Source organism: Bicyclus anynana, chromosome 13 (assembly GCF_947172395.1).
Source record: "Bicyclus anynana chromosome 13, ilBicAnyn1.1, whole genome shotgun sequence".
NCBI lineage: Eukaryota > Metazoa > Arthropoda > Insecta > Lepidoptera > Nymphalidae > Bicyclus > Bicyclus anynana.
In genome coordinates, this window is record NC_069095.1 from 13,496,867 (window position 1) to 13,514,036 (window position 17,170).

The 17,170-nt window shown below is 37.7% G+C and overlaps 3 protein-coding genes across 3 annotated transcripts in view; 1 reads left to right on the forward strand and 2 right to left on the reverse strand.

Annotated features, from left to right (window-relative positions):
* LOC112044520 (protein Aster-B) overlaps positions 1–8,757 on the forward strand; it is a 37,211-nt gene extending 28,454 nt beyond the window's left edge. The window contains exons 12-17 of the mRNA XM_024080400.2: positions 46–153; positions 986–1,175; positions 1,724–1,852; positions 2,428–2,635; positions 3,676–3,805; positions 4,566–8,757. Coding sequence (XP_023936168.1) covers positions 46–153; positions 986–1,175; positions 1,724–1,852; positions 2,428–2,635; positions 3,676–3,805; positions 4,566–4,655 — 855 coding nt within the window. The 3' untranslated portion in view covers positions 4,656–8,757. The remainder of the gene's footprint in view (positions 1–45; positions 154–985; positions 1,176–1,723; positions 1,853–2,427; positions 2,636–3,675; positions 3,806–4,565) is intronic.
* A 2,672-nt stretch (positions 8,758–11,429) lies between these two features.
* On the reverse strand, positions 11,430–16,842 carry LOC112044489 (ubiquitin-40S ribosomal protein S27a). The gene is made up of 4 exons (XM_024080358.2): positions 16,703–16,842; positions 14,900–15,032; positions 14,011–14,206; positions 11,430–11,652 (listed from the first exon to the last, which is right to left on the reverse strand). Exons 2-4 carry the CDS (start codon positions 15,022–15,024, stop codon positions 11,506–11,508), a joined length of 468 nt encoding a protein of 155 aa, XP_023936126.1. The 5' UTR covers positions 15,025–15,032; positions 16,703–16,842; the 3' UTR covers positions 11,430–11,505.
* On the reverse strand, positions 15,467–16,842 carry LOC112044488 (ribosome biogenesis protein NSA2 homolog). The gene is made up of 2 exons (XM_024080357.2): positions 16,703–16,842; positions 15,467–16,320 (listed from the first exon to the last, which is right to left on the reverse strand). The coding sequence occupies exon 2, from the start codon at positions 16,298–16,300 to the stop codon at positions 15,521–15,523; it is 780 nt and encodes a 259-aa protein (XP_023936125.1). The 5' UTR covers positions 16,301–16,320; positions 16,703–16,842; the 3' UTR covers positions 15,467–15,520.
* Positions 16,843–17,170: the final 328 nt, after the last annotated feature.

Sequence of the window (17,170 nt, forward strand, 5' to 3'; positions counted from 1 at the left end):
AGAACAATGTAAAATATATTTAAAAATAAAGTGTTTGTGTACCAGGCGCCGTGGCAGCCGCAGAACGGGCTCAAGTGCCGGCAAGTGAGCTACACGCTGGGCCTCACGTCGGGGCCCATGGGCCCTAAGGAGGTGCACGTCACTGAGACGCAGGTATGCCGAAATTTTCTACCTAGTTAGTGCCCTAGGTGGGCACATATCAGGACACACTCATAAGCAATTAATGAAAGGGGTAGGTGGAACAAAATGGTAGAATTCGTGCGCATACTTTCTATTGTGTGTCTTGTTTATTAAAAACAAGCAATTGGCAAAGCATTGCGTCAATGCTGCAATGTTTGCTATTTTGTCTACGTCATCGATTTTTCGCAATCTACCGAAGCCATTTCATGTATCGGCGCTAGTGAGTCATTAGATCGGTCTGTTGTATCATGAGCCGAGATAGTACGAAGTGTTCCGTGAGTTAGGTGGGGAGTAGTGGGAGGCCGAGTGCTGGCTATATATTTGAACTCAGTTGTTTGATAGGCAGCGTGTACACCGTCACGCTGCTAGTCGCGTTAGTGATTTTGTGCAATAATGTTGTGTTGTAATTATTTATAATGTTTTGTGTTGTAGTTATTGATAATGTTTTAATGTTGTTATTATTGATCATAAATTGTTTAATGTAGGCATGGAGAACTTATCGGGCAGGGGAGGTTAGTGTCAATGCATTCTAAAGGGATCTCTTAAACCTACTCCCAAGATCACAAGTCTGGTGACTTTCTCGAGGCGTTTCCTCTAAGGGTCACAAGTCCGGGACTTCACTCAAGTTTATTCTTTGCCACTCGAGGGTTTATTGATAACATTCTTAGTGAGAATTGTTAGACCCGATAGTTTTCCATTCAATTATCGTGTTTTTCTCTTTGAATCCTCTTCTGATGTCAACCCGACTCCGACACATGCATGTAGCAGTTATTATAGGTGTATAGGACATGAAACCTGTCGGCAGGTGATGAACAAGTGCAGCAAGGCGGGCGCGCTGTACTCCATCGACTGCACCAGCGAGAACGCCGGCATCCCGTACGCGGACTACTTCAGCGTGCAGGCGCACTACTGCCTGGCGCGCCGCGGCGAGCGCACCGTTCTGGCGCTCTACGGACACGTCAAGTACAAGAAGACCATGTGGCCGCTCGTCAAAGGTACTCCACACTGCACCTGCACCTGCACCTGCACCTGCACCAGTGAGAACATCCCCTACGCGGACTACTTCAGCGTGCAGGCGCACTACTGCCTGATGAGAGTGATTCCAGTACCCTGTGCACACCCTCATTCCATTGGCCACTAGAATTTCTTCCTTTATTTAGCCTTCTTTCTCTCTAAATCTTTCCACCTGCACCAGTGAGAACATCCCCTATCCCTGATGAGAATGATTCCAGTACCCAGTGTACACCGTCATTCCGTTGGTCACTAGAACCTCTTACTCTAGCTAGCAGGGAGCATCACTGCAAGGGTCGCCTTTTCCATTATTTTCGTGCAGGTGAAGTTTACTGACTTATAGTAAGGAACTCAAGCATGAAGGCAAGTATTTGTTTTCTACACTACTCCTCATATCAATATTATAATAGTCACTCTTTATCTATTGTTTCGTTAACCTGCGAAGTAAGGTCACATTTATTTCATTCTTTCACGTTTCAAACGACTGCTCCAAGTGATTATGTCAGTATCTCAGAGTACTTGTCGTCCTCAGCGTTCCTAGAGAAGAGTGCGATGGGCGGCATGGAGGAGTTCGCGCGGCTGCTGGACGCGCGCCTGCGAGCCGCCGCGCGCCCCGCGCCGCCGCCAGCCGCGCGCCCGCGCCGCCGCCGCCGCAGAGATGGTAACACCTTAACCCTAACGTACACCTTTAACACTTTCAGATATACTCAAACCTTTAGTGTTACGAGATCCTCGGGTGGTATTAACATTCGTCATTATTAGAGAAAGGAGGTATTTGTACGAAGTTGTTGCAACAGTGATGGTATAAATAAGAAGGTATTTGATGACTTGAGTTCAGTTCTTTGTTAGACAGCGTGAACACCGTCACGCTGCTGGTCACGTGATTTTGTGCAATAATATTTTGTGTTGTAATTATTGATAATGTTTTGTTAACGTTTGTTTATTGAGAAAAACGGACGACAATGTCGATTGTGATGCGCTAATTAGTGCAATAAACGAGAACCTAGAATAACCATCTGTTCGAACAGTTTTAGCTATGGACTCTGACTACAACTACAAGAGTGGTTCATGTATTTTGATGTATGGCTAACTGCTCGAGCTGCCTCTATGTAGTCTGTGCCCTGCAATGATTCATTGATGATTAAGATGATGAGTTATGTTGCCGACTGACTGTAGTGTACTGATGCGCTTCGGCTATTTTGGGGCTTTTGTATAAGATATATGGAATATGCGCAGTATCGCCGCTGGGAGGCGTAGCAGCCGCATCGGCCGTGCTGCCGACGACCACGGTGCTGGCGCCGCGGCTGCCGGCGCCGCCGCCCAGCCGCTCCACGGCGTGGCTGGCGCTGGCGCTGCTGCTGCTGCTGGCGCTCAACGCGCTGCTGTACTGGCGGCTGTACCGCGCCGAGAGCGCGCGCCTGGACCTGGACAACCTGCACAACAGGTGAGACACGACACCCGCCACTACTGCATTTACTATAGAACAATCATCATCATCATCATCCATCATCATCATCATTTATTTATTTATTTATTTATTTATTATTTGGACCACCAACAAAATTATATGTATACAGAATTAAAAAACTTAATAACTACACATATAACTTTACTTAAAGGTAGTCACATCATGCATAAAGTGTAGGTCGTACTAACAATTAAAAAGTAAGTGTTAAAAAAGTAATTAACATAAATTTACACAAATAAAAAACAGAGAAAGAACAAAAAAAACAACAATATACACTAGGAATTAGTTAAAAAATAAAAAGAAACTGTTAATTTCACAACTAAACTCAAAGGTTATTAATTTTAGTAAGTAACTTAAAGCAAAAGTAAATCATCCATCATCATCATCATCATCATTCATCGCATCTTTTTGAGGTACTTGTGTCCATCGTACCAGTAAAAACTCTTGTTTTCCCCATTTTCTTATACGCAGCAGAGACATGGACTTTGCGACAAGTCGAGAAAAAAAAAGATAGATGCTCTGGAGATGTGGTGTTGGAGACGAATGCTGGGAATCTCCTGGACTGAGTTCCGCACTAACGTCTCTATACTCCAAGAACTCGACATAAAACAACGTCTCTCGACAATAGTACACAGTCGCATTCTTCAGTTTTCTGGACATGTCTCCCGGCGAGGGAATGATTGTATCGAACGCCTTGTTGTGCAAGGGAAGGTGGAGGGAACTAGGCCAGCCGGAAGGTCACCCATGCGATGGACCGACCAGATTAAATCTGCTGTAGGCGGTTCCTTGCATGAATGTACGCGACTCACTACACAAAGGGAGAAGTGGCGAATGCTCGTGAGGCGTATTACATCTGCCTCCAACACGTCCTAAAGACCACGACCGCTCTGTCGAGAGCGCAGCGACAAGGAAGAAGTGTCCATCGACTACCTGCAACCCGTTTAACCAACGTTTAACGTTCGGCCACCTAGGGGGAGTCACTTGCATGTACATTTCACGCATGTCGTCGTCCGCAGGATGAGCACGCTGAGCGAGGCGCAGGCGGCAGAGTGGGCGCGCGCGCTGGAGCGCCACTCGCACCGCCAGCGCGGCCAGCTGCTGGCGTGGCGGGACGCGCTCGACCGCACCGTGACCCACCTCGTGCAGGTACCTCCACCTCTATATCTAACACTAGATGACGCCGTGCAGTTTCACCCGCGTGGTTCCCGCTCCCGTATGAGTATAGGGATAATATATAGCCTATAGCCTTCCTCGATAAATGGGCTATCTAACACTGAAACAATTTTTCAAATCGGACCATTATTTCCTGAGATTAGCGCGGTCAACCAAACAAATAAACAAACTCTTCAGCTTTATAATCTAATATATAAAATTCTCGTGTCACAGTTATCGTTGCCATACTCCTCCGAAACAACTTGACCGATTTTGATGAAATGTTTTGTGCTTATCCGGTATCTATGAGAATAGGCCAACATCTATTTTTTATACCCCTAAGAGTAGGGTAGGGGTAGGGTAGAGGTAGTTGAAAGTTTACATCGAGTTTCACGCGGACGAAGTCGCGGGCGTCCGCTAGTCTAAATATAAAATAAAACTCAAAGGTGACTGACTGACATAGTGATCTATCAACGCACAGCCCAAACCACTGAACGATTTGGCATGCAGGTAGATGTTATGACGTAATCCGCTAAGAAAGGATTTTGATCAATTCTACCCTCAAGGGGTTAGAAGAGGGTAAAATTGATCAAATAGATAGAGATAGGGGTATAGATAGAGATAGGGGTAGAATTGATCAAATAGATAGAGGAGATATAGATAGGGAATGTTGTGAATCTTTGTTCCACATTGATTTTCTTATTTTCGTATTTTGAGTCTGCTAAAAATAATGTATCAATTTTGAATATTCCAGACTGAGCAGGCACTGACGAAGCTTCTAGAAACAATAAAGCCGGCGCTAGAGAAGGCGGAGCAAGAAGCGGAGCCGAGGGACGACCTCTGAAGTGTGACATCGGCCCACGCGTGGGCCATGTTCCTGTGATTTGTGGGCACTAACAACGTACTCTATTGGCTATGTAACTTAATTTAAGGAGGCCACGTGACGGGCCGCACATTTACTTTAACGTTTTCAACTGTCAACTGTTTGAAATTGAACAAGACAAGTTAAATCAATTGTAAAGGCTTCTGAAGCAACTGTATTCGAAGTGGGATTTTTCAGATAATTAGTTCTGTCGCTTTCAGAAAACCACTGTAAGAGTTTGATAGGTAATGAGGTTTTCCATAGAAGATTATACCGCAGAGTACTTTTTGTAATTCTTGCAGTGTAAAACATGCTAATATCTAAAAGGCTTTGCCGACTATAAATTCAGAAAGACACCAAGTTACTAAATAACCCAAAAGGCTGTAATGCAAGCTTGAGTACTTATTGAATAGTTAGTCATTGCCAGGAAGTGACCCTAATGAAATATATATATTGCTATATCTACAACACTGTGATGTTGTTATGTGTTATAAAAAAAACAAATATATATACGACATTACATTTGCACACATAATATGAACAGAAATAACCATTGAATAATTTGTAATAACCAATTTGGTTATGTGTACAAATATCAGATACATGTTTACATTCCTAATGATTTGGTAACAAATCCAAAAGTACTTAAGTACTATATTTTTAAGGATTTTTGTTAAATAAATAAACAATCCCGGCTTTTAACCTAAATAAGCTGCACTATAGATAAATAAGACCGTTTATAACTGAAAGTTCTGTCTTTAAAATGTATTTTGTAGGGCTGAGAAATTATTAAAAATGTCAGGTAAACGCATTAGCAGTGGACACATCTGATGAGTGATCTTTAGTTGTAAAATTGTAGAAATCAAAGCATTTAATAAGTTAAAGTGATAAAATCAGTAGATAAACATATAATAGATGCAATTGCTTGAATATATTAGGTGTCTAAAGCATTTGTAGTAGTTTTGGTGTACCCTTTGTTATTTATCAACTAAACATCAAAATTACGTCATCATCACATGTCCGATATATGCCTGTCTTTTGAAAAAAATAGTAGAGAAGCAGTTTATGCAATCATTTACCTATAAACTCTACATAGATACCTTCTTAATATAATCAAAATATGTGCACATTTTTTTTATAACAAAGACCTCAAAACGCTTTATTTCAAAAACCAATGAACCAATTTACGAGCTAAAACCAATGATGTTAAATACTGTTAGATATGTTACTAGATCTACTAGGAGCTCAAAAGAGGAAATTTCCACATCTAGTAGTTGTAGTCAACAACGAACGTTATATAAACAATAATACCTATATATCGTCTACAATGTCGAGTTGTGTGTTCTGGAAGTATAAAAACTATATATAAATAAATTAATAAATAATGGAATTTAAGACAAAATTGTGCATGTATGCGCTAAGTTTTGAAGCCAATTATTCGGATCACTTTTTGCGGTGATTTTGTAGAGACGTAACCGATCTATAGTATAAAATTATCATTAGCTAAATCATCATATTATATATCTACTACTTTAACGTGATTCACATTTTCAGTAAAGGGCAAATTATTTTATAATCCGTTGCAGTTATATTGGCGATATGTACTTACATTAGTAAGCATTGAGATGTTATTACATTACACCGCCCTGCAAGAGTTTCTGAATGGTGTACGTTAGATTATTCTAACTAATCTAGTTATAATTATTATTGATTGATATTGCTTCTACTGTAGTGTAAAAAGGATTTTGATCTGTTGTTTGACACATAATATCTCTAAAAGCGATAACATCTCAATGGGTATCCGAATAAATATTATTTCTGTAAAAAATACTACTTTAAAGAAGTACCTGTATGAGGCTCGATGAGTAAAGATGTGTTGGTGTCCATTTTGAATATACGTAAATGGAAACGCATTTATAAATTAATTTGTATTATACCTATAGGCAGGTCCTGAAACAGTTGTGAGCGAAAAAAATAAGTGTAATAATTTGTCTATGGTTAGTAATTTTTTTCAATCAATGCTTGGCTATGATCTCGTATTAAATACAGCCAAATCAAAGCTTCGGTTGTAAGAGATTGTTAACTTTTATTTCTATAACTATGAAGGGAATTTATGTGATGAAGAATAATAGCCAACTTGGGCTCGTTTCTTTTACATACAATTTTGTATTTATATTTAAATTATTTTTTCATTCATCATTATTGAATTGATGAAAGTCATTAATCGGCTCCTCAAATATTAAGTATCCATTAATTACCCTTATAAATGTTTTCCTTTAGACGTAAGTAATTCAATTATGGATTAACTTGATGAATTTATTGCACTAGATAATGAATTATGAAATGTTAAATCGAATTGTAATTTAAAAAAATATTGAGTGTTAAATAAATGTTATCAGAAGAAAAAAATAAATTATATTTGAAAAATATTAACTATAAGATTTAAATAATTAAGTTCGTTTAGATTTATTTTTTTGAAGTATAAAATATTGGTGCTGTTTATTTAAAAGTAAAATCTAATTTCAGTTTTTTGAAAACTCGTGCGTTTGTATCATAAGTATTAGTTATTTATTAGTTTTTGTACAAAGTTTGGTTAGTTATACTGTGAAATAACTATTTAATTATAATGTAAATTTAAAATGATTTATTATTCTTTTGTAAATATTTTTAAGTAATTATTATGTATTTGATTCATTCCTTAAGTAGGTAAGAAATATAGTATTTTTATCATTGGTGGATCAGATGTTCCGACATATACAAGTACGCTAACTAGCCTACCTAGTTAGTCAGAGTTTTTTAGAATGTCAGTTTGAATCTGTCCATGGCAAGTGTTTTTGGTAAACAGGTTTCGATGTCACACGCCTCTCCCTTTGTCACTTAAAATAATTTAACAGTCCGATTCTGTTGTGCCAACGTTACTTTAGATATTATGTACCTAATCCTTCTACTACACCCAAAGCCTAGACGTTTTTCGAAATACAAAGAATTATACCTACCTATATACTTAGGTAGTTACAAAAAATATACATACTTCAGTTGGAATTGTGTGTGAAATAAAAATTTTGTAAATGAAGAAAAAAAAAGATCTTTTTTAATGTGAGTGAATACTAATTGTATGCAAATATGTACATATTTTTAACATCTGATCCGGTAATGAGAAAAAGCTATTTTGGGTGTTTGGAAATTATAATTGTACTCGGATTAAAGGAAAAAGATGGACGACGTACTGCTAAAATCTTTGTGAAAATACTACTACTATATTTTATTTATCCATGCTGTTATAAAATATCTATAGGCATTCCACACTAATATTATAAATGCAAAAATTCATCTGTCTATTACCATTGCAGGGTTATGACGTGCATGCTGAACCGATTTTGATGAATTTCGATTGAAATAAATTTAACCGCCGAACATAGGCTACTATTCTCCAGAAAAAAATACGATTCTCGTGAGATTTGTGAAGTTTATAGTTACCCACCTCATATAACACTTGTCTGTGTTCGTGAAGTCCCACGCCTAATCTCCCTCCGGTCATGTCTGTCTTTCTCAACGAATTGCTGTGATTTTTTTAAGTGGAGATAGTTGAATGGATGGAGAGTGACATAGTCTACTTTTTGTCTTCCTAACCCCCTCACTTCCCTAAAATGGAGGGTGGAAGTTTGTATTTTGCAGGGTAGGGGTAGGAATAAGCGCACATAAATCAAAGCGAAATTTGACCGGGTCCGCTAATAAAACTATAACGCAACGAGTCGAACTTAAGATCTCTTTGTTAATTATAGTTTACCACCTTACCAGGCCAATGTAAATGTAGCTAACTTACGTCAAGTTAGTGAAAGAGTCTTGAAGACACTTGTGTCACTAAGTTGTAGCTTTTTGTGATTCGTCTCATCTTATTCCTTTAGTCTGAAATTCCTATTAGTTTAGTGCGCGTGTGGATCGAGTGAGATCTTGCCAAAGTGTGTGATGCTGGTGGCAGAGGGACAGTAGTGCACAAACCCTGTTAGACAATTCAACCGAGATATTATACCTAAGTTAGACAATTCTATTTCTCAGTATTGAATAAATATTTTAATGTATAAAAGCTGTTTTATTGTCACCTTTGAATTCAAGTCGTCCACACGTTTTACGCGAGAAAGATATTTCAAGAGAGCGCCCTTAAGTGTTACGCTTACGCCTCGTGTCTGTAATTGCAGACGATAATGTCCTTCAGACCAGGAACAAAGCGAGGCATTTTGGCGCTAGTGCTTCTCCGGAATAGCTGTCACTAAACTACTAGGTTAACGGTTACGGTTAACATCAACTTCGGGCGGTCCATACAGTCTATAGCCAAAAAACTTGGCTATGTATTACTCAGTAATAAGAAGCAGTACCAGTTAGGTACTTCGCCTCACACCAAAAAGGTACTTACTCTGTATAAGGTCCACCATCCAAGTCTAGCCATGCATGGAGTAGATACTGTAGCCATCTTTTTGACGGCTCTGCAAAATACTCTGCAAATGACTGCTTTCGATGCCGGGTCGCCGAGCCAGGAGACTCGAGAGGCCGTATAGACTACTTTAGTATTTTAGTCAAGTACGAACAAGTTTTGGATTTACCGCCCAAAAATCGTTCGTACTCGACTAAATACTAAAGTAGCGAAACTCCAAAGCCTTGAACATCGGCGGAAAGCTTTCCAGTTTGTCAGCGTTATATCAGATATATTTTGGAGTGTGCTCAGCACTCAGCAGTCCTGGAATCAACTTATATTCGGCGCACTGCCGAGCTCTCTCGGAATGAGAGGGGTTAGGCCAATAGTCCACCAAGTGGGCCCCATGCGGATTGGTAGACTTTACACACGCAAAGAATTACGAAAATTCTCTGGTATGCAGGTTTCCTCACGTTTTTCCTTCACCGTTTACACGTGATATTCAATTCACACAACTGAAAAGTTGGAGGTGCATGCCCCGGACCGAATTCCGACCCACACCCTCCGAAATCGGAGACAGAGATCATATCCACTGGGCTATCACGGCTGGCGCCTGGAATGCCCTTCCCAAATCTGTGTTTACGTGCCTCATCTTAGACTGTAAATCTGTGTTTACGTGCCTCATCTTAGACTGTATCTACACTTACCATTAGAATTTTATATGCGTAAGATTGTGCATTACCTTCATAGGTATCTATTGGGGTGTGTTATTACATTAACTAGGCAAATAATCATATTAATATTTGATAGAAGAAATAATATTATATTATATTGTTTGTGTGTGTGTGTTTGTTACTCCTTCAGAGCGCAACTGCTGAACCGATTTTGCTGAAATTTAAAATGAAAATAGATGGCTAGTTTACCTAACCTGGCTATATTTCTATTTTTAAAAATATGGTTTCGGAATATTTGAAACGAACGGAGTTGCTGATCCACTAGTAAATACTTTCCACTTCCAAGCTTGGCAGGTAGTGTAAAATAAAACGATTATATTGTAGATAATTTATTTATTGAAAAATAGAAATTCTGTAAAAGTAGGCAGGTTCTGCATTCCTGTTGCATGTTAGATGTACATTGTCTTCTTCTTTACCTACCTTAGTTAGTGAGTTGTTAAGCGAGCACTCTAAATGCGCCAACATAAAAAAGTTATACCTAAGTACATATACAGTCAAACAGAGAAACCTCTTTATTTAAGTCAGTTAAAAAGGGAATGTTACTGAACACTCTTTAAAAGTTTTGTATCGAAATGCTCGCTTGATGGTTATGGGTGAGGTATATCTGCTTATTGTAACAATTTGGATAACTTCCTATGGCAAATTTGAAATTACTTACCTGACATGAAATCGAACTGAACCCACTCTCAGTAAGAAAGTAATACTACGTACGTTTTCGTTCAACTATAAAAACTTTCAATCATCGGCCCACTACAGGTGCAAGCCTATTTTTGTCTTGGAGGAAGTTGAGCCTAGACTCACCACTATGATGCAACGGAGGTTGGCGGACTTGGATAATGTTAAAATATTATTAAACGACCATATCGAATGTTTAAGATAACTATTGTTCCAAAACTTTCTTGAGATCGCGACCCATAAGAGGCTTCCTAAGCTTATCGATGAAAAAAAAAAACATTGTATTCAATGTTTGTTTGTAATCTACACTTATAATAAATCTGTAGAGAGGTCAATTCTGTACATGAAATATATTTCCAAAATAACTATCAGGGGGTGATTAGTGATCGGTACTAATGTAAAATTTTTGCCTGACTGTATGTTCGTTAAAGAAACAAAAACTACTCGATGGATTTTAACGAAATTTGGTAGAATTATTCTTCATACTCCTGGGCAGGTATACTTTTCATCACGTTACGACCAATAGGAGCAGAGCAATGAAGGGAAATGTTGGGAAAGAAGTTACTCCATTTTTACAGCGATACTATTGTAAGGGCTGGGTTAAAAAGGTCTATGGGCGGACTAAGTCGCGGGCGTCAGCTAATTTTAAATAAAAGCTTTTCATTAAACAAACGAAACGAAAGTATCGCACGTGTTTCAAGAAATAAAATATTTTTTTAATTTTTTGTCTGATTGGTCTAATCTGGGTAATCTCTAAAATAGCTGGACTGATTTTTACAAGAACTTCATTGACAGACAGGCAATATTATACTTTGGTTACTAACGAAATTTGTAAATCTACACAAGTAAAACTGCAGAGCAAAGCAAAGCGTGTCATCAAAATAATTACTCACCAATACTGCTGTAAAAAAGAAATAAAGGAAAAACAAAACAACCAAGTGGTAACTCTGACACTGTGTCAAGATTTATTCAAAAATCCATCATACACAGCGGCCGAGTCAAGTTAACCCTAAGCTCATTTGTCGTCGTCCTTGAAGACCATGGTGGAGTGGCACTTGCCGCAGTAGTGCCGGTCCTCCATCACCGCCATGAACACGCCGGCGCCGCACTGCTCGCCGGTGCACTCGCGCCGCAGCCGGTGGATCTTGCCGTTCTCGTCCACCTGCCACCAAACATTTCAACTATTAGATATGTCACTAACAAACAGTGTTGCCAACTCTCCAAAATATTTATCCCTAAAGTTTGTGTCAAAAATCGCCTTAATTATTGAGGTTGTCCCCCTAAAAAATATAAATTCATAATAATTTAGAAATAATATGCTGTAATTTGTTTCAAAAGTCTATATTTAATACAGACAAAATATTACGTCTTTATCTGAAGATTCAGATTTTTGAAATCATACATGTTGACATTGAATAAATTTAACAATTTTTTTTTATTCGATAAAATTTGCCGTCAGTTGCCTCAGAGTGGTTGTAGAATAACGTCTTAACGTAACGCAGCGACTTAACGTAACGTGTCGTTTTATGTCGCTAGGCCCAGAAAGAAATATTAGGATTATCATCAATTTAAAAATATTAAAGAGTCAAAAAATCCCTGAAAATACCCCTAAAAATTTCACTTATTTGCCCCCTAAATCTGGGGGGAAAACCTCTAAGTTGGGAACCCTGCTAACACAAAGCCGAGCCACATGGCGCGACATCGTGAAGAAGCAAGCTTGTGATGGGGTCACGATCCTCAGTAATGAGGAATATGACGCAAGGAGGAGATATGTCACTAGCGCGTCGACACTGCAGTTAACAAAGGTGTGGCTGTATGTCTTTATTTCATTTAGTCGCATAGTAAACAACGAAAGTTATATTGTCTACAATGTCGAGGTGTGTGTTCATGAATTGTAAAAACCATATAATACACATTAAAATATAATGAAATTAAACATCAAATTATGCATATGTGCGCTGTGTGGAGTAGCTAAATTCCAATCACTTTTTATGGTGATTTTGTAGGCACGTATCATATCTAGTATTCGTAACAGACAGGATAATCGTCCCCATACTGTCAAATTGTTGACTTTGTTATTGACTAAGTTATAAGAAAGTAATTGACTATACTTTATCTGCACAAAAGATAATATTAACTTAAACTGCTGAATTTCTTTCTGGTTCTTCTAAGCATCTGCTTTCAAAAACAGTGGTTGAGTCACTACTCAGAAATCACTGTCAGTCTTTCCTATACCTTGTACACTTAATTTAATAATTTTTTGATCAATCCAAAATTTTCAAAAAAAATGTCTAAACAAAGTTGAGTAAGCACCATATTCTTTTAAAACAAATGACTAGTGAAGTCCATAAAGACAAGTACTTACATACACAATCAAAACCAAAAAAACCTAAACAAGTTCTGGCATGCTAAATAAAGGTACAAGTCCTTCCTGTAGACATAAGGAAAATAGTGCAATACAAGGCACCGTCGGCTCGCGGAATGCAGTCGGTATTCACATTTCACAAACAAAAGCAATAACTAAACGCGTCTTTAGGACTGTGGACATGTTAGAACATGCTCGTTTAAGTTCAGGAGGGCAACCACTGTTCATAGAAACCATCTATTGAAACATTTAGATGTCTCATGTCATTGATGACGTCATCGTTACGCATGGCGCGACATGATGCCAAATGATTAGAAGCAATTTGTTTTTATTTGGAAGTACTAGTAGGTACACAACAGATAGTTACAATAATAAAGTTGTTACTACTTGTACTCTTGTAAAATTCAATTGACTCATTTATTTATGACTTTAGAAGCCTCAATACCAGTAAAAGGGGTCAGACAAACAGTATGGATTTGAATTATTTTAAAAAAATATATGGCAGTACAAAAACTTTAAAATATCCATTTGCATATTAAAATATACTTTCTAACAAACTATAATCTTATGCTCATTTGTTTTTTTTTAATGGGTTTCACCAGCTTCATTTATCATTCTCTGTTATGTGGTTCCAACAAGAACTTTCATAATAATCACTACTAAGCACATAATAAAGATGATCCAGAATGAGTCTTTACAAGCAGCATGGTGAAGCCGGTTACTCATAAAACACACATCTGCATAAACAAACTTTTTTCATAAATTGCATTTTGAAAATTAACAACAATTATGTAATTTAATATAATAGTCAATAATTACCAATAAAAAAAATACTCCATCATATTTCTTTAGTTTTTTTGTGAACAGTTTTTAAAATATTTAAAAACATAAAACACCATTTATCTTTAATAATATTGAAAATAACTGAGACGACGCTTCATATAGTACTGACTCGAGAATGTATTCATTTTTGAATTTTGTATTTGGAGCAGCTACAACACCATCATGCTCTGTGCACTCTATCTGCCTGTTATTGTTTAATCTGTGCTACTAAATACATAAGATACATGGTTATTGGTTAGTACAAGATCATAACTTTGTGCACAGACCACATTGTGCCAGCTAAATAATCAGTTATCAGTATGCCATGCTCACCTTGTAAAACCTAAGCACAGCAAGCTTGACCTTCTTCTTCTTGTGCTTGATCTTCTTGGGTGTGGAGTAATTCTTCTTCTTGCGCTTCTTGGCACCACCACGCAACCTCAGCACCAGGTGGAGTGTCGACTCTTTCTGGATGTTGTAGTCTGAGAGGGTCCGGCCATCTTCTAACTGTTTGCCAGCGAAGATCAATCTGTTGAGTTACAATAAGTGACATTGTTGGTTACATCTGATTCACAGATAGTTCAAGATGATTTATTCATCAGAATTTATTATATCAATACACACATGCAGGCTGTTTGTGTTAAAACATTCCTGATATTTTTATTTATTTTTCTTTATTTAAAGAGATTTATTTAGCATATTTTTTAAATATTTCCATTTTCCCTAGTCTAGTCTAATCGGGAATGACTGTATTAGGGGTGAAGTGGGTAAGACATAATGCTGCAGGCAGGGATTGAACCACCACCCCTCGGTGATGAGTCCAACCTCTTTACTGTTGAGCTATTGACTCTAATTTATTTAAATGTCAGGATAAAAACATTGAGAGGATAACAAAAATCCTGGGTCTTGGATCAGGGCATACTGAGCACTTCTTTATTCCTAGTTGGTGCAATTCTCAACCCAGAGTTGAAAACTAGGCTTGTGAGCATGTTAAGCCATTTCTTCAAGTAATTTTGATAAACTGGCAGTATCAGCTGAAAAAACTTAATTATCTCCCTAAGCACACCTGCAATCAAGCAGTGTAGTAAGTCTAAACTCCACATACACTTATAAAAGGAGAAAGGCCTGGGCCTGTGATGGGCCATTTAAATAGGCTGATAATGATGCATAGATAAATGTCAAATAGTCAAAACTTGAATACCTTTATGACCTAAATCCTTACCTCTGCTGGTCTGGGGGGATTCCCTCTTTGTCCTGAATCTTGGCTTTCACATTTTCGATGGTATCCGAGGGCTCTACCTCGAGGGTGATGGTCTTGCCCGTGAGGGTCTTCACGAAGATCTGCATCTTGGTTCCTGTTGGATATTATTCATGGGTAAACGGAAGGCATTCTTTTTTAATTCTTATTTTTTATATAAGAACTTGACTGCACTCCTGCTGGTAAGCAATGAGTCAGTCTATGATGCAACTAGAAGCTTCAAAATATTTATCAAAAATCTAAGAATTTCACTTAGTCATAATGACCTCATAAAGTTGAACTTTTAGAATAAGTCTGTTTAAATTTACTGATTTTATTGTAATTGGTGAAACAGAAATGGCTGCTCATTAAGACTTAACAGTAATTTAAGTTTGAAATTATGAAAAGTATTTAAAACAACTCCAAATAGCATAAGTAACATTTTTACCAAGTCACAAAGTTGGCAAAAATTGAGCTTGAAATATTTGAATAAAATGAATAATAAACATAAATGAGTTTTTGTATAAAATGCCGAAAAAATAAAACAATATAAATATTAAATTCTTTTATTGTGGCAAAAATCATACATCAATATCAACACAAGAATTATACCAATAGTATAGCATTGATCACACCATCGTTCTCTGGGTTGTTTGTCACCTGAGCATACTTGCCCCAAACCACTTTACCAGCTTGCGTCACTAGACCAAGCTCGGAGATGTTCACTTCAATGACTGTACCCTTAGTTATGACTCCCAAACTGGTGTACATTTGTGAACTGGGGTTCTTCTTGACTCCTATAATGGGCAGGCAGAATGTGGCTTTCAACTCTGGATGTGTTACATGCGCTTTGTTGAACCTCAGAGCCATAGGTCTGATGAAGCGTTCAAATTTTGGAGGTTTGCGAGTGAAATTCTCTCCTACAAATGTGACTTTAGTGACCATCCGTTTCCAAGCTTTCCTTTTTGATTTTCCAGACTTTAATACTTTGAAGACTTCAGCGTCGGCCTGTGCTCGGACTTTTGGTATTGGGACATCCCATTTACCGGCTTTCTCTTTACGCTTCTGTTTGATCATGTTTGACAATACTTTGGCTCGCGACTGCACATCTCTGTCGAGTAGGTACACAGGGACGGCTCCCTCTGCAACTTTCTCAGTATTTTGTCGCACATTTTTCTCCTCGTGAGCCTTAATTTTCTTTTTCATCTGAATCTTTTCATTCCGCCGCTCTTTGTTGTAGATCTTAGCTTTGATGCCTCTCAACTTGCGAGCCTTCTCGGCCCTCTTGTGAGGTTCGCGCGCTTCCCGCTTTCTCTTGCGCTCCTCATAGTCGAGCCTCCTACCGTAAAGCTTTTGATGACGTTCAATGTATTCGTTCTGCGGCATTTTGGTTGCTTTAACGGCAACTACAACAAAATTACAACCTTATTGAGTTGCAAGGGTGTTTTGACGTGTTTGGAACATAACCTCTTTACATGAATTTCGTGCTTCTTTCTACACCTAGTGAAACTGTTAGATATCCAATTTAATCTGTTGCAGCGAATTTAATGAAAAGCACGAGTAAAAAAGTAGCGTTTACGTGAAAACGCGCTAAAATTCTTCGCTATAGGTACATGACAATGCACAGTATAACCTCCACGTGCTATGAAACTGAAAATTTTAACGCCTTTATTCCGCGATTATGATTGTAAAACTCTTACTTACGTTATTTTTTAAATAATAATAATTAATATTTCACAATAATACGCAAATAAATAAAAATTATTTTCACAAAATTGATAAACTCACCTCAAGCCGTCACCATGCCACACGGAAAAGGAAGTTTATTTTGTCTTGTCTTTGACAGTGACAGAATAGAAAATGAAAATGAAATCTAAATTAAATCAAAAGCATAGACAAAATTTCATTTAAATTAAAATGGATATAAGTAAATATTCTTTAAAATATTAGGCTATACTGAGTTTTAAAAGTATACTTTATTACTTTTTATAAAACTAGTCAACAGGAAAATAATAGGGAAAATGCTACTAAAGAGCTTTTTTGATTATGGTAATAATTTGCACTATTTAACTTGTATTTACTTTTTAATGGCAGCACATATTGTCTATGATGAGATTTCAGGACTATTTTTATTGGTTGTTGGATTACTGCACAACGTTTATTGGCTGACGTCAAAACTTTTTATTTACGATGACCAATGGCGTCGTCCAATCACAGAAAATTAACAACTTTAAATGTCACGTTTGACGAATCATA